Source organism: Mobula hypostoma, chromosome 21 (assembly GCF_963921235.1).
Source record: "Mobula hypostoma chromosome 21, sMobHyp1.1, whole genome shotgun sequence".
NCBI lineage: Eukaryota > Metazoa > Chordata > Chondrichthyes > Myliobatiformes > Myliobatidae > Mobula > Mobula hypostoma.
The window spans coordinates 46058359-46084595 of record NC_086117.1 but is presented as its reverse complement, the minus strand read 5'-3'; the positions used below and the strand labels follow the sequence as shown (position 1 = coordinate 46084595).

The following is a 26237-nucleotide window of genomic DNA, read 5'->3' as shown; positions in this document are numbered from 1 at the left end:
CAAAGGTTATAATCTCTGGACTGCTTCCAACAGACAGGAGCTTGTGAGTGGCAGAATAGAAGGATAGGTCAGAGGAATGCTTGTCTGAAGTGATGGTGCAGGGGGGTAGACTTTAGGTTCCTGTTTCTGGGGGAAGGTGGGACCTATTCAAGATGGATGGGTTGCACTAAACTAGAATAGGAGCAATACCCTTATGGGACGTTTGTGAGTGCTATTGGGTTAAGTTTAAGCTGAGTTTGGTAGGACAATGGGGCTCAGAGTAGGTGTTCAGATTGGGAGGTACAAGTCACCTAGAGAAGAGATAAAGTACATCCGGTAGTAAGAGCAAGCAAATAAATGCACATCAGAAGAAACAAAGCTCAAGTGCATTGATTATCATGCAAGCAGCTGAACAACTAAGGTTAATCAACTAAACCTTTAATTAACTTAATTTATAGGGAAAGGTTATTTAAAGGTTTCAGCATTTATTCCCTGGAGTGTCAGAGAATGAAGGAGGTTTGATAGAGGTATACAAAATTATGTGAGACGTAGATAAGATAAATGTGAGAAGGCTTTTTCCATTGAAGTTAGGTGAGACTAGAACTACAGGTCACAGGTTAAGGGTGAAAGGTGAAATATTTAAGGAGAACCCAAAGGGGAACAACTTCACTCAGAGGGTGGTGAGAGTGTGGAACAAGCTGCCAGCAAAAGTGGTGGATGGAGGTTCGATTTCAAAATGTAACAGAAATTTGGATAAGTATATGGATTGGGGGGGCGGTATGGAGGGTTATGATCTAAGTGTGGGTTGATGGGACTGGGAGAATAATAGCTTGGCACAAGCTAGCTAGGCCAAAGGGCATGTTTCTGTGCTGTAGCAGTCAATGATTATGGTATTGCTGCCAACACAGAAACATGGTTGAATGATAGGCAGGATCTGCTATTCAATATCCCAAGGTACAGAATTTTCAGCTGAGGCAAGGGGAGTTGTAAAAGAAGAGCTGGCATTGCACTGTTAGTCAAGGAACACATTTCCTTAGTATCAAAACAGAATATCCTAGAGGGTTCCTCAAACAAAGCAACACTCACAACACACTGGAGGAACTCAGCAGGTTGGGCAGCATCCGTGGAAACGATCAGTCAACATTTCGGGCCATAAACACAAAATACTCTGCAGATGCTGGGGTCAAAGCAACACTAACAACATGCTGGAGGAACTCTGCAGGTCGGACAGGATCCGTGGAAACGAATGTGGCTCCTCAAACAAAGCCATATGGGTTTCAAAGAACCAGGGTATTGTCTCTTTGTTGGGGGTATATTACCGATTTTCTAACAGTGAACAGGAGATAGGAGAACACATAAGTAGGCAAATAGCAGAAAGATATAATAAACATAAAGTTTTAGTAAAAGGGGATTTCAATTTATCTGGGATTGCCTTAATGTAACAGGCTCAGAATGGGGGAATTTTTCTGGTGTCCTGGACTGCTTCATAACACAATACATAGTATATATAAACTAACAAAGGAAGGAGTATACTTATCTTATGAAATGTAGCCAGTCAATTAGAGGGAGTGTCACTGGGGATCATTCTAGAGTTAGTGACCATAAATATATTTTGAAGTGGTTATGGAAAAAGATAGGGATGGGCCAGATATAAATGTTTTAGACTGGAGGAAGACAAATTTATTTGAAATAAGAGAGTATGTGGCAAAAGCAGACTGGGGCATGACCATGTACACAAGTCTACATTTACACCGTGGGAGGCATTCTAAGGAAATATAGTGCAAGTTCAGAGCCAATATGCTGCTGTAAAGGTGAAAGCCAAGTATAACAAGTACAAGAAACCTGGATAGCAAAATATATTGAGGGTCAGATAAAGAGAATAAAGGAAGCACAGAGAACTAAAGACTGGGGAGGTTGGTCAAGTATAATTGGCAAAAGTATAGGGAGGCACTTACAAAGGAAATCGGGAGAAGGCAAAGAGGAATTACAAAATATCGCTAGCAGACAAGACTAGCATATTAAGATATATTTGAAGTTGTTTTATTAATAGATTAAAGATAAAAGAAGGGACAATAAGGCAGTCTATTCATTGAGCCTGAAGATGTAGGTGAGGTCTGAAATATCTACTTTTCATAGAGCCATAGTGATAAATAGCATGGAAATTCAGACCAACCTCTACATGCCAACCAAGCTGTCTACCTTGTCAATCCCATTTGTCTGCATTTTACTTACATCCCTCCAAACCTTTTGTGCCCAAATATTTTAATTGTTGTAATTGTACCTGCCTCCACCACTTCGTCTGGTAGTTTGTTTCATATACTTACCATGGTCTAATGTGTGAAAAATTTGCCCCTCTTTTCCCTTTCATTTTAAACCTAAACCTAAATCCTCTACTGATTAACCACCCTACTTCTCTTGTGATTTTATAAACCTTTTAGATCACACCTCAGCTTCCTTCACTCCAGGGGAAACTGCCTTAGCCTGGCCAGTACCTTCTTATAACTCAAGCCATCCTGCCTCAATCTTTTCTGCACCCTTCCTAACTTAATCACGTTCTTCTTATAGCTTGGCAATCAGAATTGAACACAATACTCCAAGTGCAGTCTCATTAATGTCTTGCAAAGTGGAGACAATAAAATGACATACTCAAATTGTTGACCAATGAAGGCACATGCTTTCTTCAGCACCCTGTCTAACCATGTCAGTAACTTAAGGGAACTTTGTACTTGTAGTCCAACGTCCTTATGTTCTAAACACTCCTGAACCACATTCACTATGCATGCCCTGGATCTGACAGCCCAAGTCCAATGATGCTAAGTGAAATTATTGCATTGGTTGTGGCCTTCCAAAATTTCCCAAATTTGGAAAGGTCCTAGCTGAAGGAAGATACCTTTACAAGAAAGAGAAAATACTGGGATTCATTCAGGATGCAGCAGCAGAATACTTAGAAAGGCATAACACAATCAAATAAATTCAACATGATTTTATGAAGGGGAAATCATGTTTGACAAATTTATTAGAATGTTCTGAAGATGTAATGAGTAAGAAAGCCACAGTCATGGTGTATTTGGATTTCCAAAGGCATTCAAAATAAAGTGCTCATGAGTGACATCAGGGGCAAAATGTTAACTCAGATAAATAACTGGCTAGCTAATAGGAAACACAATCAGGAAAAATGCATAATTTACATGTTGGATAGCAATAATTAGCAGGGATCAATGCTGGGCCCCTCAACTGGAGACTAAGCTGAAGGAACTGACTGCATTCTTGCTAAATTTACTAACGATAAAAAGGAAAGTGGGCAAACAAGTTATGAGAATGATGCAAAGACTCTGCTTTCTTGAAGAGTGGAGTGCCATTTGCAATTTTCCATTCCTCCGGAAACATGCCCGAATCAATTGATTCTTGAAAGATTATTACTAATGCCTCTACAATTTCTTCAGCCACCTCGTTTGGAACTCTGGGGTGTATACCATCTGGTCCAGACGAATTATCTACCTTCAGATCTTTCAGTTTCCCTAGAACCTTCACCCTAATAGTGGCAACTTCACACACTTCTGCTGCATGACACTCTCAAACTTCCAACACAATGCCAGTGTCTTCCACAGTGAAGACTGATGCAAAATATTTATTCAGTTTGTCCGCCATTTCCTTGTTCCCCCCATTACTACCTTCCCAGCATCATCTTTCAGTGGTTCAATATCTACTCTTGCCTCTCTTTTACATTTTATGTATCAGATGAAACTTTTGGTATCCTCTTTAATATTATTGGCTAGCTTACCTTTGTATTCCATCTTTTCCTTCTTTATGACTTTTATGGCCTTCTGTTGTTTTGTTAAAAAGCTTCCCAATCCTCCAACTCCCCATTATTTTTTGCTTGATTATATGCCCTCTCTTTGGCTTATGTGATGGCTTTGACTTCTCCTGTCAGCCACAGTTGTGTCATCCTGCCTTTAGAATACTTCTTCCTCTTTGGGATGCGCATATCCGGCGCCTTCCAAATTGCTACCAGAAATTCCAGCCAGTGCTGTTCTGCCATCATCCCTGTCAGCATTTTCCAATCAATTTTATCAAGCTCTTCTCTCACGCCTCTGTAGTTCCCTTTGCTCCACTGTAATAGTGATACATCTGACTTTAGCTTCTCCTTCTCAAATTGCACGGCAGATTCTATCACATTATGATTACTGGCCCCAATGGGTTCCTTTATCTTAAGCTCTTTAATTAATTCTAGTTCATTGCACAACACCCAATTCAAAGTAGCTGATTCCCTAGAGGGCTCAACCATGAGTTGCTCCAAAAAGCTATCTCGTAGAAAATCCCCCTCGAGATCCATCCTGATTTTCCCAATCCACCTGAATATTGAAATCCCCCCTGACTATTGTAATATTGCCCTTTGGCATGCATTTTCTACCTCCCTTTGTACTTTGTAGACCACATCTTTACCTCTATTTGGGGGACTGCATTTAACTCCCACCAAGGTGTTTTTACCCCTGCAGCTCCTTACCTCTATCCACAATGATTCATTTCCAATCCTCTTTCTGATGATTTGACTTGATTTTTTAACCAACAGAATCATGCCACCTCTCCCTCCCCCCACCTGCCCATCCTTTTGATACAATGTGTATCCTTGGACATTAAGCTCCCAGCTATAATTTTTCAGTCATGATTTAGTGATGCCCACAACGTCATACATGTCAATCTGTAAAGGCTGATTTATATTTGTGCGTACTAGCTTAAGTAAGTGGGCTACGCCGTTGTGAGCATTTATACTTGTGCGTTGGTGTGTCTGCTTCGCTCTGCAATTCACCGCCAAAACGCTAGTTGGCAGTGGGGTTTCTATGCTGCTGTGTTGAGTTTCTTCGTGTTGAAGTTCAACACGAAGAAACTCAAACTTCAAACAATGGCGACTGAAACTGAAGGAGGGTGAATTCTCTGTGCTTGTCCGGCCACTGAGAGACATGGGCGAGGAAATGCATTTCAAATATTTTCGGATGTCGGCAGGTAGATTTGACGATTTGGTTCATCGTCTCCAACCATTTATTTCGCATCAGTGTACGCACATTATATTCAGAGACTGGCAATCACCATTTGAGTTTTAGCTTCAGGTGGAAGTCAACAGGCTGTAGCAGCTAGTTACAAACTGGCATCAAGCACGGGATCCTCCATAATTTTGAAGGTCTGCAAAGCTTTATGGAAAGCACTGCAGCCAGAGTTCCTTCCCTGCTCTTCAGTCGGCCAATGGGAAGCTATTGCAGGGTAGCAAGAAATGCAATGCTACCAAGCAGACCAATCACAGTTGTTGCTGTCTGCATCGCCGCGATGTGTAGTTACATTTTTGGGGAGGTGCTCGTCAGGCTACGGCATAGGGTATATGGCTACGCCAAACCTACAGCGTCGATTTGACGCACAAGTATAAATTGGCCTTAACTGTGCTACAAGTTTATCTACCTTATTCCATATACTGCGCACATTCAAATAATACCTTCAGTCCTGTATTCACCCTTTTTGATACTGTCTGCCTTTTATGTTGCAAATCATCCCGTTGACAGCAATTTTGCCCTATCATCAGCCCCTCCTTGCTAGCAGTCTCACTACATACTGCCTCAGCTGTTTGTAAACCAACTACCTCATCCTCAGCACTATCAAATGTGTTGGGGTGGTAATAATAACAACATTCAATAGTCCAGAAAATCTGCTTGTCTGGCATTGCTAAAGTTCTGAAAGCATGCTGGATTATCAGAGTTCGAGATGGATAAAGACATAAGAATGCTGATGTAAACCCTTGCAAATGATCACTAAGTAAACCTGTAGGTAAAGCAAATAATTAGAAAGTCAAATAAAACATTGCCTTTATTGCAGGAAGAAGTAGCTTAAAGTGAAGAATCCACTACATTACCACATGAAAGACATTCTTTAAATACATGTCATTGTTGTTGCATCAATAAACTCCATCAAATCCTGTATCAACACTAAAAGATTGAAAGGTTCTACAACACCTTTCTGGAAAGTGTGAAATCCACTGAAGCCAGGAAAACTCACCTCAGTGTGTTCAGACCAAATCTCTTCAGTCATACCCTTCTGTAAGGAGGAAAAGCATTGTGTTAAAAAAGGCAAAAACTAAGTGACTTGCTACCTCCAGCAACACCAACAATACACAACTGATAACACTCACTGTAACTCATTGTCAAAGTAGTCAGTGAACAGGGGACAATAGAATGTTATCTACTAGTCTGGTTGTAGAAGAATCACCACAAAGGTTAATGATCGCCTGATGTGTGACTGAGTCAAAACTGAGTAGAAAGCTCAAAATGCTGCAGTAAATTCAGAGCGAAGGGACTAAGGGACTAAGCGAAGGGATAACAGACACTAAGGGCATAGAAGGGAGAGAAGCACACATGGAAATGAAGAGTCAGAGAGACTTAAAAGGAAACACATTCTGATGGAGAAATTTAGTGGGTCAAGCAGCATCCGTGGGAAGAAAGAAAACACAAAATAATCTGCAGATGCTGGGGTCAAAGCAACACTCACAACACGCTGGAGGAACTCAGCAGGTCGGGCAGCATCCGTGGAAACCATCAGTCGACGTTTCGGGCCAAAGGGTTCTGGCCCAAGACGTCGACTGATGGTTTCCACGGATGCTGCCCGACCTGCTGAGTTCCTGCAGGGTGTTGTGAGTGTTGCGGGAAGAAAGAAATTATCCAAATTTTGGTATGAACCCCTTTATTAGTCCTGATGTTGTGCTGAGTTCCTCCAGCAGATTGCTCATTGCTCTATATTCCAGCATCTGCAGTCTCTTGTGCTTCCAGATAAAAAGTCTGAAAAGTTTCCAGGGAGAAGGAGATAGGAGAAAGCCTAGGGCCAAAGGGAAGGGTACAAAAAAGAAGGCATCAGTGAAAGAGGACAAAAGAGTGAAACAGGGCAGACAGCAAGAGCAAAAGGAAGTGAGTTCAAGTTCAACTTTAATTGTCATTCAACCATACATGAATACCAATGACAAGAGGGCGTACAGGAGCGAGATATACCAGCTAGTTGAGTGGTATCTCAGCAACAACCTTGCACTCAACACCATTAAGACCAAAGAACAGACTGTGGACTTCAGGAAGGGTAAGATGACAGAACACAAACCAATCCTCATAGAGGGATCAGAAGTGGAGAGAGTGAACAATTTCAAGTTCCTGGGTGTCAAGATCTCTAAGGATCTAACCTGGTTATTGATCCAGCTGTAAAGAAGGCAAGACAGTGGCTATACTTTATTAGGAGTTTGAGGAAATTTGGTTTGTGACCTAAAATGCTCAAAAACTGTGTACCTGATTCTGATTTTAATTCTGAATACAGTCAAATGAAACATTGTTACTCTGGGGCCAAGGTACAAAACACAGGACCAACAGTCATACACAGCAAAAGGCACACACAGCACATAAGATACAATACAGTCACACACAAAAAAATATATAGTTCAAGTCCCTGAGTCCATGAATGTTGCAGCAGTCTGCAGTTGAACACAATAAAGTTTGACTTCTGCCTAGCAAACACTGGAGACAGCATCAATTCCAACATGGACACTGTGCCATACCGCCACCGACACTCCAGTGGAGTGCCCAACCTTGACGCCTCCCCCGGGGCCCCTGCAAACAGCCAATAACATGGTTTGAGTCCAAGTCCTCCCTACAACCAACAGTACACAGTTCCTCTCCCACCCCGCCATTCAACAATAAGCTGTGGACTTCCAGCATTCCACACCACCAATGGGATCTTGTGATCACAAGAAAAGCAGCTAAAATGATCACTGCTGTTAGATAGCAAGCCTCCTTCATGCACTGACACCTCTCTAGTCACAAACAGCATCACAGCTCGCACCAAGTCCAGTTCCTTCAGTTTGTCAGCCAACAAGTAACTCGCTGATGGGGTTGACCCAAAGAACTTCAAATTCTTAATATCCAGCAGGGTTGTGAACATAAACAATGCTTAAAAAAGACAATAGCACCTTTGTATCATTGCACAGAGTACACCTGTGGATGTTCCTCTCATTAAGTACATAACTTTAGATTCTACTGAGGGGGATGACCTATTATGGGAGAGCCACAGTGACTGGCTCTCTGGTACTGTGGCTCAGATGAGCAGAGAAGTGAAGAGGACTACAGTTTTGATAGGAGATTCCTCAATCAGACAAACAGGTACACGGTTCTGTAGGCACGATATAGACACCCTGATGGTGTGTTGCCTCCCTGGAGTCAGGATCAGGGACGTTTCCGATCATGTCCATGGCATTCTCAAGGGCGAGGGTGAGCAGCCAGGAGTCTTGGTACATATTGGCACCAATGACATCGGTAGACAAGGTGAGGAAGTCCTGAAGAGAGATTTTCAGAAGCCAGGTAGAAAGCTCAGAAACAGGACCCCCAGGGCAGTAATCTCTGGAATGCTGCCTGTGCCATGAGCTAGTGAGGGTAAGAATAGGGTGATTTGGCAGATGAATGCGTGGCAGAGGAACTGGTGCAGGGGACAGAGGTTCAGGTTTATGCATCATTGGGATTTCTTCTGGGGAAGAAATGACTAGTACAAATGAGATGGTTTACACCTGAACCCAAGGGGTCCAATATTGTTGCGGACAGGTTGGCTAGAGTTGTTCAGGGGGGTTTAAACTAATTTGGCAGGGAGATAGGAATGGGAGAGATAGTGCTGAAGACGAGGTAGTTGTTTACAAACAAAGGCAATGTGTTTTGAGACTCCTAGCAAGAAGAGGGTGATGATAAGGCAAAATTGTAGTCAACAGGATCAGTTGCAAAGTTAAAGGCAGACAAAATTAATAAAGCTGAATACAGAACTGAAGGTGTTATATTTGAATGTGCGCAGTTACAGATTGGCAAATATGATGTTGTAGGTATCACTGAACCATGGCTGAAAGAAGATTATGCCTCTGAGCTTAATGTCCAAGGATACACATTGCATCGAAAGGACAGGCAGGAAGGCAGGTGGTTCTGCTGGTAAAAAATGAAATTAAATCATTAGAAAGAGGTGACATAGGGTTGGAAGGTATTGAATTGCTGTGGATGAAGCTAAAGAAATGTATCTGTTAAAAGATTCTGATGGGAATTATATACAGACCCCCAAAAAGAAGTAAGGATGTGGTCTACAAGTTACAATGGGAGATAGAAAATTCATGCCAAAAGGGCAATGTTGCAATAGTCATGGGGGATTTCAATATGCAGGTAGATTGGGAAAATCAGTTAGGTGCTGAGATCAGAGGGAATTTCTGGAGTGCCTACAAGATGGTTTTTTAAAGCAGCTCATGGTTGAGCCCACTAGGGGTCAGCTATTTTGGACTGGGTGTTGTGCAATGAAGCAGAACTCATTGGAGAGCTTAAGGTAAAGGAACCCTTAGGTGCTAGTGATCATAATATGATCGAATCCACCCTGAAATTTGAGAAGGAAAAGCTGAAGTTAGATGTATCAGTATTACAGTGGAGTAAAGGGAACTACAGAGGCATAAGAGAGGAAATGGCCAGAATTGATTGGAAAAGAACACTGGCAGGGATGACAGCACAGCAGCAATGGCTGGAATCCCTGGAAGTAATTCGAAGGGCAAAGGATATATACATCCCAAAGAGGAAGGGGTATTCTAAAGTCAAGGTAACACAACCATGGCTAACAAGGGAAGTCAAGGTCAACAAAAAAGTCAAAGGGAGGTCATATAATAGAGCAAAAATTAGTGAGAAGTTAGAGGATTGGGAAGCTTTTAAATACCAAAAGAAGGCAACTAAGAAAGTCATAAGAAGATAAAGATGGAATACAAAAATAAGATAGCCAATAATATTAAAGAGGATACCAAAAGTAAAAGAGAGGCAAGGATGGATATCAGACCACTGGAAAACGATGCTGGGAAGGTAGTAATGGGGGACAAGGAAATGGCAGATGAACTGAATAAATACAGCATTTTGTATCAGCCGTCACTGTAGAAGACACGAGCAGTATGGTGGAAGTTCCAGGTGTCAGGAGTCTTGAAGTTTGTGAAGTTATCATTACTACAGAGAAGGTTCTTGGGTTGCAGGAAAATTGAAAGGTCTGAAGGTAGATGAGTCATCCGAATCAGATGGTGTACACCCCAGGGTTCTGAAAGAGGTGGCATTAGTAATCATATAGAGGTGGCATTAGAGATTGTGGAGGCATTAGTAATGCTCGTTCAAGAATCACTAGATTCTGGAATGTTTCCGGAAGACTGAAAAATTGCAAATGTCACGCCATTCTCCAAGAAGGGAGAGAGGCAGAAGAAAGAAAACTATAGGCCAGTTAGTCTGACCTCAGTGGTTTGGAAGATATTGGGATCGATTGTTAAGGATGTGGTTTCAGGGTACTTGGAGACACATGATAAAATAGACAGTAGTCAGCATGGTTTCCTCAAGGGAAAATCTTGCCTGTCAAATCAGTTGGAATTCTTTGAAGAAATAACAAGCTGGATAGACAGAGAAGAATAGGTTGATATTGTGTACTTGGATTTTTAGAAGGCCTTTGACAAAGTACCAGACATGAGGCTGAGTCACAAGCTATGAGCCCATGGTACTACAGGAAAGATTCTGGCATGGATAAAGCAGTGGCTGATTGGTAGGAGGCAAACAGTGGGAATAAAGGGAGCCTTTTCTGGTTGGCTCGCAGTGACTAGTGGTGTTCTAAAGGGGCCTGTGTTGTGACCAATTCTTTTTATGTTATATGCAAATAATTCGGATGATTGAATATTGTGTGTATAGAGTACTGTGTACAGTTTTAGGCTCCTTATCCATATAACCATATAACAATTACAGCACGGAAACAGGCCATCTCGGCCCTTCTAGTCTGTGCCGAAAAAGATGTGCTAAAACTGAAGAGGAGGTTTACAGAAATGATTCCAGTATTAAACAGCTTGTCATATGAAGAGCATTTGACGTCTCTGGGCCTATATTCATTGGAATTTAGAAGAATGAGGGATGACCTAACTGAAAGGTGAAAGGCCTCGATACAGTGGATGTGGAAAGGATGTTTCCTATGGTGGGAGTGTCTAAGACCAGAGCACACAGACTCAAAGTAGAGGGGCATTGTTTTACAGCAGAGATGAGGAGGAATTTCTTCAGCAAGAGAGTGGTGAATCTGTGGAATTCATTGCCACAGGCAGCCATGGAGGCCAAGTCTTTATGTAAATTTAAGGCTGAGGTTGATAAGATTCTTGCTTGGTCAGGGCATGAAGAGATATGGGGGAAGGCAGGAGATTGGGTCTGAGAGGAAAAATGGATCAGCCATGATGAAATGGTGGCGTACACTAAATGGGCCAAATGGCCTTGACCCCATAGAAGCCACTGTGTCTCAGCACGCCGTCATCTTACTGGAAAGAAATAGGTGACTTCCTTCCTTATTATGGTGTTGGAGTTTTCAGCACCCAATCTATGGATGCAGGCACAACCTCCACTGTATGCTGTCACAAAATGACCCAGGTCCATAAGGAGGCATTAGCTCTCACCTTTGGCATTACACATCTTAACAAATTTCTATTAAACATCAGAACACAGATTCCAATTCCACATTACAGCTGTGGAATTAAAATTCAATTCAATAATCTGAGACTTTAAAAATTGTCATTATTAATGACCACATAATTACTGTAAAATTCTTGTAAAAAAAACCCTCTGCCTCTCATATTTTTTGGGTAGGAAATCTGTATCATTACCCAGTGTAAGCAATATTCAATTGCAATCCCACCACTTCGGTTGATTATTAAATGGCGTCTGAAGTGGCCAAATACTACTACTATGTCGACTCAGGCCTAGGGGGCTGGCGTCGGGCAAAGCAAGTCACCCATTTGTACTATTACCATGACACTGACATTTTAAAAAAAAGCCACCTAGCATTGATCCAGGAAAAGAATTTTGACACAACAAAATTTTGAAAACATTCCACTGACTCCTAACCTAGCAAGAAAGACAAGGGCAACAGGAACTTGGAACATCACTACTAATAGACTCAGTAGTTTGACAACAGCTCATTACCAACACTACTTCAAGGGCAAGTGAGGATGACCTTGTCAGCAATTACTAGATCCTGAAAAACAAACAAGTTTAATAGCTCAAAAGAGAGATAACATCGATACATACAGAAGTCAAAATACACTGTAGATGCTGGAATCTGGAACAAGCACAATGCTGGGAGAACTCAGCGAGACAAGGCACATCTGCAAAGGCAAAATGTGTTTGGTTTATAGTCTTGACCAGAAACATCAATTTATTCATTTTGTCTCTATAGCTAACCTGCTGAGATCTTCCAGCACTATAGTTTTAGATAGTGAGATACTGGACCATTGGGAATAAAAGCCAGCATCCAGGTCAATTCAAATGTTTGTTCAAACCGCCCACAACCTTGGACTTACCTCCACAAAGTATTTATACAGAAGATATTTGAGAGAATCCAAACAATGCCAGTTCACCATATTTGGGCACAGTTCTGTGGACAGCAAGAACAGAATATCTTTTTAATATTTTATTTCAGATTTTCACCCACTATTCCCTCTCAGCAGTAGCACCTCTCGAAAGGTAGCTGATCCTTTTGTTTTTAGTACCTGGGTATAGATGATTACCAGCCTGAAAGTCCTTTGGTTGAGTGCAGGATTGAGTATGAACTTGCTATGATTTCTCCACAGTCAAATATCCCATCAAGATTACTTACTAAGCGGTGTATCCACCTTGGCCATGAAATGGACAGTAAATGGTGATGGAGACATAAAACTGGAATGAATCCTCTAACTGGATTTGCCACTGGATCACTGATGTCCTCATCAGTAGATCACAGTCAATACAGATCAGAAATGACATCTCTGATCATCAATACAGACTCACCTTAAATATGCACGTTTAGCCCACTGCTCTACACTCTCCACACTCATGACTGTGTGGCGAGGCACAACTCAATTGCCATCTATAAATTTGCCAAAGACATTACTGTTGTTGGCAGAATCTCAGATGGCGACAAGGAGGTCTATAGGAGAGAGGTAGATTGGCTGGTTGGGTAGTGTTGCCACAACCTTGCACTTAACATCAGCAAGTCCAAGGAATTGATTGTGCACTTCAGGAAGGGGAAGTTAGGAGAATATATACCAGTAATCTCTGAGGGGTCACTGGTGGAAAGGGTGAGCAACTTCAAGTTCCTGGGCATCAATATCTCAAAAGAACTATCCTGGGTCCAACACATTGATGCAATCATGAAGGTGTCACACCAGAAGCTTTACTTCATTAGTAGTTTGAGGAGATTTGGAATCCTCTTATAACTTTCTACAGATACACAGTGGAGAGCATTCTGACTGGTTGCAACACAAGCTGTATGGAGGCTCCAACATACAGAATTGAAAGAGGCTGTAGAAGTTGTAGATTCAGCCAACTCAATCACAGGCACAACCCTGCCCACCAACAAGAAAATCCTCAATAAGGCAGCATCCATCATTAAGGGCTCTCACCATCTGGGACATGTTCTCTTCTCATTACTACTATTGGGAAGTACAGGAGTCTAAAGACCCATACTCAACACTTTCGGAACAGCTCCTTCAAAATCAGATTTAATATCACGGGCATATGTTGTGAAATTTGCTGTTATGCAGCAGCTGTACTTTGCAGTATCTTCTTCTCTGCCATGAGATCTCTGAATGGTTCATCAACACTACCTCGCTATTCCTCTTTTGAACTATTTTGTTATTGCAACTTACAGTAATTCTTTCATCTTGTACTGTACTGCTACAGCAAATCAACAAATTTCACATCAATAAACCTCCTTCTGAGAACCAATCCCTTCCAATGCATGTAAGGTGTGTGTACATTCACACAACGGCATAGGTTTCTTCCGGGAGCTCCAGTTTCCTCCCACAGTCCGAAAGTATATCAGCTGGTAAATTAATTGGTCAATGTAAATAATCCCATGACTAGGCTAGGATTAAATCTGGGGACTGCTGGGTGGTACACTTCAAAGTGGTGGAAGAGTCTATTCCGGTATGGATGGGTGGAGAAATAGACCAATAGACCCAGTCCCTCAAATATCCACCAATTCTTTGTGTGATGTTATTACGCACTCTGGCCCATCTCTTTCGCTTTTCTCCCTCAACTGCCTATTCTTCATGCCAACTACCCCAGTTTCGAGTGGACCAATTTAAGTTATCTATCTCACTTCACTCTGAAATCCCAGTCGTTCCCAATGCTCAGACACTGCCTTGATCTGACATCTCATCTTTCTTCTGGGACCCTGCAATTTATTATTTTATACCCAAATTTCCATTTCTATAACCAATATTTTACATGCTTATAATGGATAAACCCAAAGGTGGAATTTATCCAAGATTATATACTTCATTTTAGTATAATCAATTTACATAGGGACAGATCTGTCAGGCAGGCACTGCAGCAGCTGAGCACTGTGATCAGCAGTCACGAAACTGCCCCGCTGATGCCTTCCCTATTATTACATGGAATTTCAAGTAGGCTAGCTTGAAGCTACCCTGAACAACTAGCACGAACGTGTGGAAACAGAGGAGCCAACACATTTGACCAGTTATACCAACAGCAAGAACACTTACCAGGCCACATTACGCACGCATTTTGGAAAGTCCAATCTCCTGGTTGTACTCCCACATACAGGCAGGGACTAAAGACCACAGCCACAGAGGGGTGAGGATCAAGGGGGAGGGAAGCAGAAGAGCACTTACAGGACTGCTTTGAGTCAATGGACTGGACAATAGTCAGGGATTAATCTTTGAATCTGTATTAATACGCTACAGTTGCCACAGACTTCAAGACTTGTGTGGACATGAGTGTGTGCCTTCAAGAACACACCAAACATACCCAAACCAAAAGCTGGGGATGAACCAGTAAATTCGTAGTCTGTTGAAGGCTAGATCTGTGACATTCAAGACCTGTGATCCAGGGCTAAACAAGAAGTTAAGGTACAGCCTACAGAAGGCTAATTTGAGAGTGAAAAAACAATTAATTGAAGTTGGAGACAGAATCGGATATATGTCAACTCTGGCAGTCTTTGCAGGCTATTTCTCCCTACAAGGCAAAACCTACGTCATGAATGGCTGTGATGCCTCTCTTCCAGATTAGCTCAATGTCTTTTATGCAGGCTTTGAAAGAGAGAATAAAACTACACCTGTGCAAATCCTTGCTGCATCTGGTGACCCTGTGACCTCTGTCTCCGACGCCAACATTAGAACATCTTTCATGAGGGTGAACCCCTGCAAGGCATCAGGCTCCGATAGTATACCTGGTAGGGCACTGAGAAGTTGTGCCAACTAAATGGCGGGAGTGTTCAAGGGACATCTTCAATTTCTCACTACTGCAGTTGAAGGTTCCTACCTGCTTCAGAAGAATGACAAAAGTGCCCAAGAGAAGCAGGGTGAGCTACCTCAACAATTATCGCCTAGTTGCATTCACATCTACTATGATGAAATGTTTTGAGAGATTGGTCACGGCTAGAACGAACTCCTGTCTAAACAAGGACCGGAACCTGCAGCAATTTGCCTATCACCACAAGAGGTCAACAGTGAATGTAATCTCACTGGCTCTCCACTCTGCCATGGATCTTTGGTCATAGCAATACCTATGTCAGACTGCTGTTTACTGGTTATAACTTAGCACTCAACACCATCATACTCTCAGTACTAATCAACAAGCTCCAAAACCTGGGCCTTGGTACCTCCCATGGCAACTGAATCCTTGACTTCCTCATCAGGAGGCCAGTCTCTGCAAATCAGAAATAATATCTGCTCTTCGCTGACAATTAACATTGGCACACCTCAGTGACGTGTACTTAGCCCACTGCTCTATTCTCTCTACACCCATGCACATACCAATGCCATCTATATATCTGGCAAAGGCACAACAATTATCGGCAAAATTTCAGATAGTTCTGAGGTGGTGTACAGGGATGAGATAGATCAGCTGACTGAGTGCTGTCGCAACAACAGCATTGCACTCAACGTCATTAAGACTAAGGAATTAATTGTGGACTTCAGGAAGGGGAAGTCAAGGGATCAGCAGTGGAAAAGGTGAGCAGTTTCAAGAGTCTGGGTGTAAACATGTTGATGCAATTACAAAGACAGCAGCTATATTTCATTGCGAGTTTGAGGAGACTTGGTATATCACCAAAGACTCTTACAAATATCTACAGATGTACCACGGAGAGTATTCTAACGGGCTGCATCACCGTCTGGTACAGAGGTGCCACTGCCCAGGATCAGAAATAGCTGCAGAAAGTTGTAAACTCAGATAGCTCTGAGCATCAAGGACATCTTCAAAAGATGATGCCTTAAAAAGGTGGTAGCCGTCGGTAAGAACCCCCATCGCACAGGACATGCCCTCTTTTGAGTCCTGCCGAAGGGTTTCAGCCCGAAATGTCAACTGTACTTTTTTCCATAGATGCGGCCTGGCCTGCTGAGTTCCTCCAAAATAGTGTGTATTGCTCGGATTTCATCTACAGATTTGCTCTTGTTTGTGACTTGCCCCCTTCTCACTGATACCATGGAGAGGGTGGTACAGAGGCCTGAAGACACAGTGTCAACTTCTTAGGAACAGTTTCTTCACCTCTGCTACCAGATTTCTGAATGGACAATGAACCCATGTACATTACCACACTTTTTTCCCTTTTTGCATTACTTATGTAACTTAATTTTTATATACATTTCTTATTGCAACTTATACTTTTTAAATTATGTATTGCATTGTACTGCTGCCCCAAAACAACATTTCACAATATATGCCAGCAATATTAAACTTAATTCTGATTCTTAACTAATACTCTTATGGCTATGGTATTGTAGGTAAATTTATCCGCTAGTCTTAAATCTTCTCAATATGCATAACTTGGGAGGTGCGAAGATCATGGCCAATTTGGAAGTGCAGATTCTTTCCACAGATTTGATTGCTAAATTAGCTGATCCCAGCCAAGGCCAATTCAAAGTTCCTGCACTTTAAGAACTAACTGTGATCACTATCGTCTCCAGTTGGCTAGTTTGAGACTTGCGATTCAATTAACTGACTCGGTAATGCTCAGTAACAGGACCTGGTAGCTCAGATTGTTCTGGCCAGCAGCTTCAGAGAAGACACACTGCCATCTAGCTGAATTACAAAGCATGAGCAGCAAAGATTGGGATTTTAAGTGAACCAAAATTACACAGACAATATCCATAGAACCATAGAAACTACAGCACAGAAACAGGCCCTTTGGCCCTTCTTGGCTGTGCCGAACCATTTTCTGCCTAGTCCCACTGACCTGCACACGGACCATATCCCTCCATACACCTCCCATCCATGTATCTGTCCAATTTATTCTTGAATGTTAAAAAAGAACTCGCATTTACCACCTCGTCTGGCAGCTCATTCCATACTCCCACCACTCTCTGTGTGAAGAAGCCCCCGCTAATGTTCCCTTTAAACTTTTCCCCCCTCACCCTTAACCCATGTCCTCTGGTTTTTTTCTCCCCTTGCCTCCGTGGAAAAAGCCTGCTTGCGTTCATTCTATCTATACCCATCATAATTTTATATACCTCTATCAAATCTCCCCTCATTCTTCTACGCTCCAGGGAATAAAGTCCTAACCTATTCAACCTTTCTCTGTAACTGAGTTTCTCAAGTCCCGGCAACATCCTTGTAAACCTTCTCTGCACTCTTTCAACCTTATTTATATCCTTCCTGTAATTTGGTGACCAAAACTGAACACAATACTCCATATTCGGCCTCACCAATGCCTTATACAACCTCATCATAACATTCTAGCTCTTATACTCAATACTTCGATTAATAAAGGCCAATGTACCAAAAGCTCTCTTTACGACCCTATCTACCTGTGACGCCACTTTTAGGGAATTTTGTATCTGTATTCCCAGATCCCTCTGTTCCACTGCACTCCTCAGTGCCTTATCATTAACCCTGTATGTTCTACGTTGGTTTGTCCTTCCAACGTGCAATACCTCACACTTGTCAGTATTAATCTCCATCTGCCATTTTTTAGCCCATTTTTCCAGCTGGTCCAAGTCCCTCTGCAGGTTCTGAAAACCTTCCTCACTATCTACTACACCTCCAATCTTTGTATCATCAGCAAACTTGCTGATCCAATTTACCACATTATCATCCAGATCATTGATATAGATGACAAATAACAATGGACCCAGCACTGATCCCTGTGGCACACCACTAGTCACAGGCCTCCACTCAGAGAAGCAATTCTCTACCACCACTCTCTGGCTTCTTCCATCGAGCCAATGTCTAATCCAATTTACCACCTCTCCATGTATACCTAGCGAATGAATTTTCCTAACTAACCTCCCATGCGGGACCTTGTCAAAGGCCTTACTGAAGTCCAAGTAGACAATATCCACTGCCTTCCCTTCAGCCACTTTCCTGGTAACCTCCTCGAAAAACTCCAACAGATTGGTCAAACATGACCTACCACGCACAAAGCCATGTTGACTCTCCCTAATAAGCCCCTGTCTATCCAAATGCTTGTAGATTCTGTCTCTTAGTACTCCCTCCAATAACTTACCTACTACTGACGTTAAACTCACCGGCCTATAATTTCCCGGATTACTTTTCGATCTTTTTTTAAACAACGGAACAACATGAGCCACTCTCCAATCCTCCGGCACTTCACCCGTAGACAGCGACATTTTAAATATTTCTGCCAGGGCCCCCGCAATTTCAACACTAGTCTCCTTCAAGGTCCGAGGGAACACTCTGTCAGGTCCCGGGGATTTATCCACTTTAATTTTCCTCAAGACAGCAAGCATCTGTACAATTTCCATGGTCTCACTACTTGATTCCCTCAATTCCATAGATTTCATGCCAGCTTCCTTAGTAAATACAGACGCAAAAACGCAGGGAAGATCTAGCTCCAAAAATGATACTGCCAATATTATACAGAATCAGCATATACTTCAATTACACTATATTCCAATATTATCCACACTATTATCTTCAAACATTTTGTGCCCTCCGCATTGATGAAAGATGCTGGCAATACAAATTCTATTTCTCTGCACATACTGTGCACTGTGACCACCGAGACAATAGATTACAAACAGTAATCAAGGCAGACTAGAGTGTACAGTACAACTTTGTTAAAGTCATGACTTTCCCCAGCTGTTTCAAAGAAATACACAGTGCAGGAAGAGGCCATTGATCATTGTTGAATGTATTAATGTCGTCTTTTGAATGGTGGAGTTGGTGGAGGTGATTAAATAGCCTTTTCCTGCTTCTATTTCTGATGCATGCTATATTTTTATTACCTACTTAGTGTATACACTAAACATCATGGTTTCCTATTACGTTAACTATCATTCCCTCTGCGAATTTTATTTTCCTTTTCACTTGTTTTCAAAGCAAGATGGTAAATACTGTCTACGTGAACTTTTATAAAACTTTTACACCCACATGGTAGGCTGCCATCCATGACAAGCTGGCTAACTCGATCTAAAATTGACTTTGCTAAAAGAAGGTAGCGGGACAGTGCGAGATGGATACTTTTCAAATTAGAAGTGGCACTCCTCAGGGTTAGGACCTTTGTTGTTTGCAGTTAAATATTGATGGCTTGGGTGTGAATGTGGGAGGTTTGACTAACAACTGTGATAATATGGAAATCAGTACTATCTTAGATTGCAAAGAAGATTGTCTAAAGTAGTCCAAGGCAACAGCCAGTAGTCTGCTGGAAAAGGGATGATTGGCAGATGGAATTTAATCCTGACAATGTGAGGTGATACATTTGGAAGTCAAATAAGGATAGGATATATACAGCAAATCGTTGGGCCACATGAAAGGTTGATGAATAGAAGACACCTTGGACCACAAATCCATTGTTTCTTGAAAGTGTCAACACAGGTACAAAGGGTGTCAAAGAAAGCATAGCATGATTGATTACTCAGCATGGGGCATGCAATATTACACCCTAACTTTTATTTTCCCACTTTAATGAATACTGGTCAAGCCATAGTTCAAGTACTGTGTGCAGTCTCGTCACCATGCTATAAGGATGACATAACTGTGCTGGAAAAGGTGCAGAGGAAATTCACCAGGATGCTGCGTATCTTTAAATGACTTTGACTATGAAGGGAGATTAAAACAGGCTGGTCATGTTTTCCCTGAAGCAAAGGAGGCCAAGAGGGTAGCCTTAGATGTGTATAAAATTATAGAGATATAGATAGGGCAAATAGAATATTTTTCCCCATGGTGGAAGAAACAAAAAGGCGTTGGCTTAAGGTGATTTAAAAGGGATCTACAGGGAAAGCTTTACCATATAGAGTGATTGACATCTGGAATGTGTTGCCAAAGGAGGTGGTGGAGGAAGATACAATCACTGTATTTCAGAGGTATTTAGATAGGCATTGGAAGGATATAGGTACAACACAGGCAAATCGGCTAAGTGTGGATGGGCAAAGAGATTGGCATGGACGAGATGGGCTGAAGGGCCTGTTTCCATGCCATTCAACTCTATAATGCTTAAGATTCTATGTTCCCCCTCTGATTTTCACATGAATTGTCTAACCAACATGTGTCATGCACTTTTTTGTTGTTTCATCATATTCTGCTTTTCCTTTACCATCCAGGGAGCTCTGGCTTTTAGTTTTCCTAACTTTCCCACTTGTTGGGTAGCTAGTCCCAACAGATTATCTCAACAACAGTTTTGACTGATTACTGGTTATTAAGAATATAACAAAAGAAATATGAGCAGGAGTATGCCCTTGAGCCTGTGCTGGATTTAGCAAAATTAGAGCTGATCTGATTTTGGGCCTTCGTACCATTTACATGCCCATTTATAGTCATTTCCTAAGGTCTGACAGTTTGCCTGTTTCTGCTTTGAATATTCTTAATTCAGTCTCCCCAACCTTTCAAACATAGAGAATTCCGAAGATTCAAGGTCTTTTGAGAAAAATCTCCTCCTTAGTCTTAAAGTGATGACCCTATAGCCTGACGAAATGTCCCCTTGTTTCATGTTGCCCAAGAATACAAAACATTCTCTGATCGTGTACTCTGTTAAATTGCCTGCAGGTCTCAATAAATTCAAACCCCATTCTTCTAAACCCCAGAGGGTGTAGACTCAATGTACCAGTGTTTCCTTATAAAATCATCCCACAAATAATTTTGATGAGTATATTGGCTCCAAGGTAAGTACATCACTCTTTAAACACTGGGTACAAAGTTGTACACATTGATCTAGCAAAACCTCTCTACTTGAGCACTTCATATCCTTTTCAATACAACTAGTCAAAACAACCCAACTCATTCCTAGTTTCTGCAGATTTTCTATATCAGTGTCATCTAAGGAATTTTTGTGATGTGTAGCAGTGTAAAATTCTAATTCTTTTAAATTCAGCGCCCCAGTTCCAGATTCTGTTACTCCAAATACAAATTGTACTTGGTGAGGGATACTTGGGTAATGAGCTAACTGTACAAATTTACATCAAACAGGAAACCACTGGTGTAACATGTAATGTCGAATGGCTTGTTCCTAATAAACAATGTAGTGAAAATTCATATCTTGTCTTCACCTCATACATACCTGTGCCAAGGTCGTAAAGTTTCATTAGCCTGAACACCAGTTTACTCAAAACCTTATAATTTATTTTGTCACATCTCAAACGTGATAGTTTTCCATCATGCCTGCCAGAAAGAAATAGGATTACAACATCATAATATTAACACAAGCTCCAAAGACCCAATCTCATCCTATCTCTGTGAAATAAGCTTTGTAGTCCCTATTACTGTAAATTACTCACTTTGAAAAAAGTCACTAAAATGAACAAAAACTGCGTAAGTATAGTACCTCTAGGACAGTACAATGTTCCAAAGTGGATCACAGAAGCTACGTAAAACAAGATGCCAGATAGAATATAAATGATCACAGTTTGATCTTGGCCTCAGTTCCACTTTTCTACCTGGTCATAAAAAAAATTAGATGTCAATGTAAGTATAATGGATAAAACCCTGGGGATTGATGAGATACCTTCCAGCTTTGGAAATACAGTGGGAAGATTGCTGAAGCACTAAATGTTCACTGGCTTTTAGTGAGTAACCAAATAACTGGAGGATATAAAACTGTACCTCTACTCATGAAGGCAATAGGGGTAAGCCATGTAATTACAGACATTAATCCAACATTAATGGTAGGGATACCATTAGGAAAAGTTCTGAGAGACAGAATTAATTTAGTCTTGGAAAGGCAGGTCTTGACCAAGGGGATAGTCAGCAGAGATTCTAGTAGGAGATCCTGAAGAGGTAACTAAATATATTGATGAGGGCAGCACAGCTGACATGGTTACCAGAAACTTCATACAGGCTTTTGGCAAGGTCCCACATGGAAAGTTGGTCTAAAAAGTTAGAACCCATTGGATTCACAGCAAGTTAGCTTTGTAGTAGAAGGGTGACAGTGCGTGATTGAAATACAAGTTTGTGACAGCAGGACCCTTGCTGCTTGTAAATACACATTGATAACTTAGATGTGAATGTAGGGAGCTTTATTAGTAAGATTGCAGATGACATGACAATTAGTGGTGTTATTAACAGTGAGGAAAGTAGTCAGGCTACACAATGATACCAATTAGTTGGCAAATTGGGCAGAGCAATGGTAGGTGGAATTTAATCCTGATAAGTGTAAAGTGATACATTTGGAAAATATAACAAGTGTAAGACATATACCACATGCCGTATACATGCTTATATACATATTCTGCTCTGATGAAGGGTCTCTGACCTGAAACATTGACCTCCTTTCATTTCGTACCAGTGCAGCCTGACCAATTGTATATTCCCAGCATGTTCAGTTCTTGTTTTAGATTTCCAGCATCTACAGTTTTTATTTTCATTATCGATTAGTAGGAAATTTGACTACACGGCAAAGAGACCAGAAGGCATAAATTTAAAGTGAAGCCTAAGAGAATTCAAGGGGATCTGAGGGGAAAAAAAAATCACTTGGGATATTTGAAGTCTGGAATCCCATCAACCTAATAGTCTGAGAGGTGATGGAGGCAGATATTCTCAACACTTAAGAGGCAACTGATTTAGAATTTCAATCACCAGGGCAAGTTAGGTGACAGACCATGTTTCTGTAAATATAAATAATGTAGATAGGTCAGCATGGATGTGATGAGCCAAAAGGCTTAATTCTGTGTTTTATGGCTCTACAACTCTATGATTACATGAAAAGACAGATGACCGAAGCTAGATTAAAGTGGTAGAGTTTTAACAAGTAAATCTTAGACCATAAGACATAGGAGCAGAATTAGGCCTATTGACCCATTAGGTCTGCTCTGCAAAGGATGCACAGCAAGAGGCTTAACTACAGAATGTTATATTCTATGAAAAGGAATAGCAAAATTAAATGTTGATTCTTAAGATGTTTAGATAGGAGAAATTCAAATGGAGAAAGCATTGTAAAAATATTTGTATTGCTTTCACCGTGGAAGACTCAAGAAATGCAGCAGAAATGGGAGAACCAAGGATCGAATGACAATGATTATCTATCAGTACCACAAGAAAGTACCAAAGAAATCAATGACACCGAAAACCAATAAATCAAATGGACTGAACAGCCGACAGCTCAGGGCTTGAAAGGAGTTGTGTAGTGATCTGGGAAAAGTTTCCCTGCTAATGTAATGGTTTCTCTGTAGCGCGGTGTTTGAGTTATGACTAAAGATAACGGGGGCTTTGGAATGTGTGCTGGCCAATGAGGGGAGATGCTTTTCTTTCTGTGTGCCCGAGCAAAGGTTTCAAGGTCTTTTGTTTGGCGGAAAATGGAGAGAGAAGATGCCAGAACGGGGAAGTTGTAGACTGCAGGACGGAGTGGCCTTGAAATGGGATCGGGAGTCAAAGGCGCCAGGGAAATCGATGGAGAACAAACAGACGGGATAACCATGAGCTCCAACATTGTGCATTAGACTGTCTCATGAGAATGGGCCCTTTTTCTTTTATTTTATTATCCCACCACTGAGCACATATTTCCCTCCCGCCCTCTCTCTGCATTCCGCAGGGATCGCTCCCTACGCAACTCCCTTGTCCATTCGTCCCCCCCATCCCTCCCCACTGATCTCCCTCCTGGCACTTATCCGTGTAAGCGGAACAAGTTCTACACATGCCCTTACACTTCCTCCCTTACCACTACTGAGGGCCCCAAACAGTCCCTCCAGGTGAGGCAACACTTCACCTGTGAGTTGACTGGGGTGTTATACTGCGTCCGGTGCTCCCGATGTGGCCTTTTATATATTGGCGAGACCCGACGCAGACTGGGAGACCGCTTTGCTGAACATCTACGCTCTGTCCGCCAGAGAAAGCAGGATCTCCCAGTGGCCACACATTTTAATTCCACATCCCATTCCCATTCTGACATGTCCATCCACGGCCTCCTCTACTGTAAAGATGAAGCCACACTCAGGTTGGAGGAACAACACCATATATTCCGTCTGGGTAGCCTCCAACCTGATGGCATGAACATCGACTTCTCTAACTTCCGCTAAGGCCCCACCTCCCCCTCGTACCCCATCTGTTACTTATTTTTAGGCACACATTCTTTCTCTCACTCTTTTTCTCCCTCTGTCCCTCTGAATATATCTCTTGCCCATCCTCTGGGTCCCCCCCCGCCCCGTCTTTCTTCCCGGACCTCCTGTCCCATGATCCTCTTGTATCCCCTTTTGCCTATCACCTGTCCAGCTCTTGGCTCTATCCCTCCCCCTCCTGTCTTCTCCTATCATTTTGGATCTTCCCCTCCCCCTCCAACTTTCAAATCCCTTACTCACTCTTCCTTCAGTTAGTCCTGACGAAGGGTCTCGGCCTGAAACGTCGACTGCACCTCTTCCTACAGATGCTGCCTGGCCTGCTGCATTCACCAGCAACTTTTATGTGTGTTCCTTTTTCTTTTATGTTTTCTTTACTAACCCTATAGTCAAATTAAGAATTATAAAGCACAATCATTTAATTGCATATTGTGCACTGTTTGTTATTTTGTGGTACTGATTTGTAACAGGGGAACACATCACACAGCATCCACCCAAATGAGATTTCTTAAGTTTGGCTGGGCTGGAGGCTGCCCTCCCCTAGATCAAACCGCTAGCTGAACCCGAGGGTTACAGCTGAATGACGATGCAGTGAAGGCATTTGAAAACAGTAGATTGTCAAATGTAAAACAACCAAGAAAGGGGGTAGAAACAAATAGAGAGCATGGATCAGTTCGCTTAACATGAATTGCAAACGAAATCTTGGAATGAACAACAGGATGCAAAGAAAAACACAATGTGATTAGGAAATTGTGTTTGACAAACATAATGGTGTTTGTAACTCATAGGGTGGAAATGGCAAACAGGTGAAATGCAAGTGGATTTTCAAAGTGCATTTGGAATACATGAATAGGGCACATAGGTTGGGGTAACATCTTAGCATGGTGAAAAGATTGATGCAAAGCCAGCAAACAAAGAATAGAAATAAGTATGACTTGTTCTAGTTGACAGGCTATTACAACTGCGGACCCACAGGGAATGGTACTAGGTCCTCAGTTATTTGCAAAAGCTTTTTATGGCTCATCTAAAAATACAGCATAGTACATCTAAATTTGTTGATGATGTAAAGCCAGTGGGAAAGTCAACAATGAAAAGAAAGCAAAGTGCCCGCAGAATAATCAAAACAGGTTAATTAAGTGAATAATTAGATAGTAGATACGGCATAGTGTGGATAAACACAAGATTCTTCAATTTTGCAGTATGATGAGAAAAATAGAATGTAGGCTTATCACACAAGAAGAAAATATACAGATGCATTTTGCCTTTACTGCAAGGAGGTTGGGGAACTGTGCCAAGTTTGGGGGATACAACCTGGAATAATGTGTTCAGTGCTGCTTTCTGTGCCTGAAAAAATATTAACGTCATAGTTGCAGAGAAGGTCCTTTGCTCCCCCTCCCATATCCTTGGTACCATAAAGTACTTATCTATCCTAATCCCATGTACTAGTATTTGCTCCACAGCCTACTGGGTGATTCATGTGCTTGTCTACATAGCCAGTTATGACAGTACCTACCATCCATCCACTCTAATGGTGTATTCCAAATTCCAATTACCTAGTGGGTGAAAAATTTCTTCCTCAAACCTATTAACTCTCTCACCCATCACATTTTTTACTATCAGGATATCCTATCTATGCCTCGCTCAGCCTCTTCTGCTCCCAGGAAAACAAACACATTCTATCCAGTCTCTCTTTATAACTACCTAACTATAACTCCATGCCAGGCAACAC

The 26237-nt window shown here is 41.8% G+C and overlaps 1 protein-coding gene across 7 annotated transcripts in view; it reads right to left on the bottom strand.

Moving 5' to 3' along the window:
- exd3 (exonuclease 3'-5' domain containing 3) overlaps positions 1–26237 on the bottom strand; it is a 188093-nt gene that overhangs the window by 100750 nt on the left and 61106 nt on the right. For all 7 annotated transcript variants that reach the window (XM_063073914.1, XM_063073915.1, XM_063073919.1 and 4 more), the window contains 3 exons: positions 21523–21623; positions 12365–12438; positions 6019–6057 (listed from right to left, as the gene is read on the bottom strand). In XM_063073914.1, the coding sequence (XP_062929984.1) occupies positions 6019–6057; positions 12365–12438; positions 21523–21623 (214 nt within the window). The remainder of the gene's footprint in view (positions 1–6018; positions 6058–12364; positions 12439–21522; positions 21624–26237) is intronic.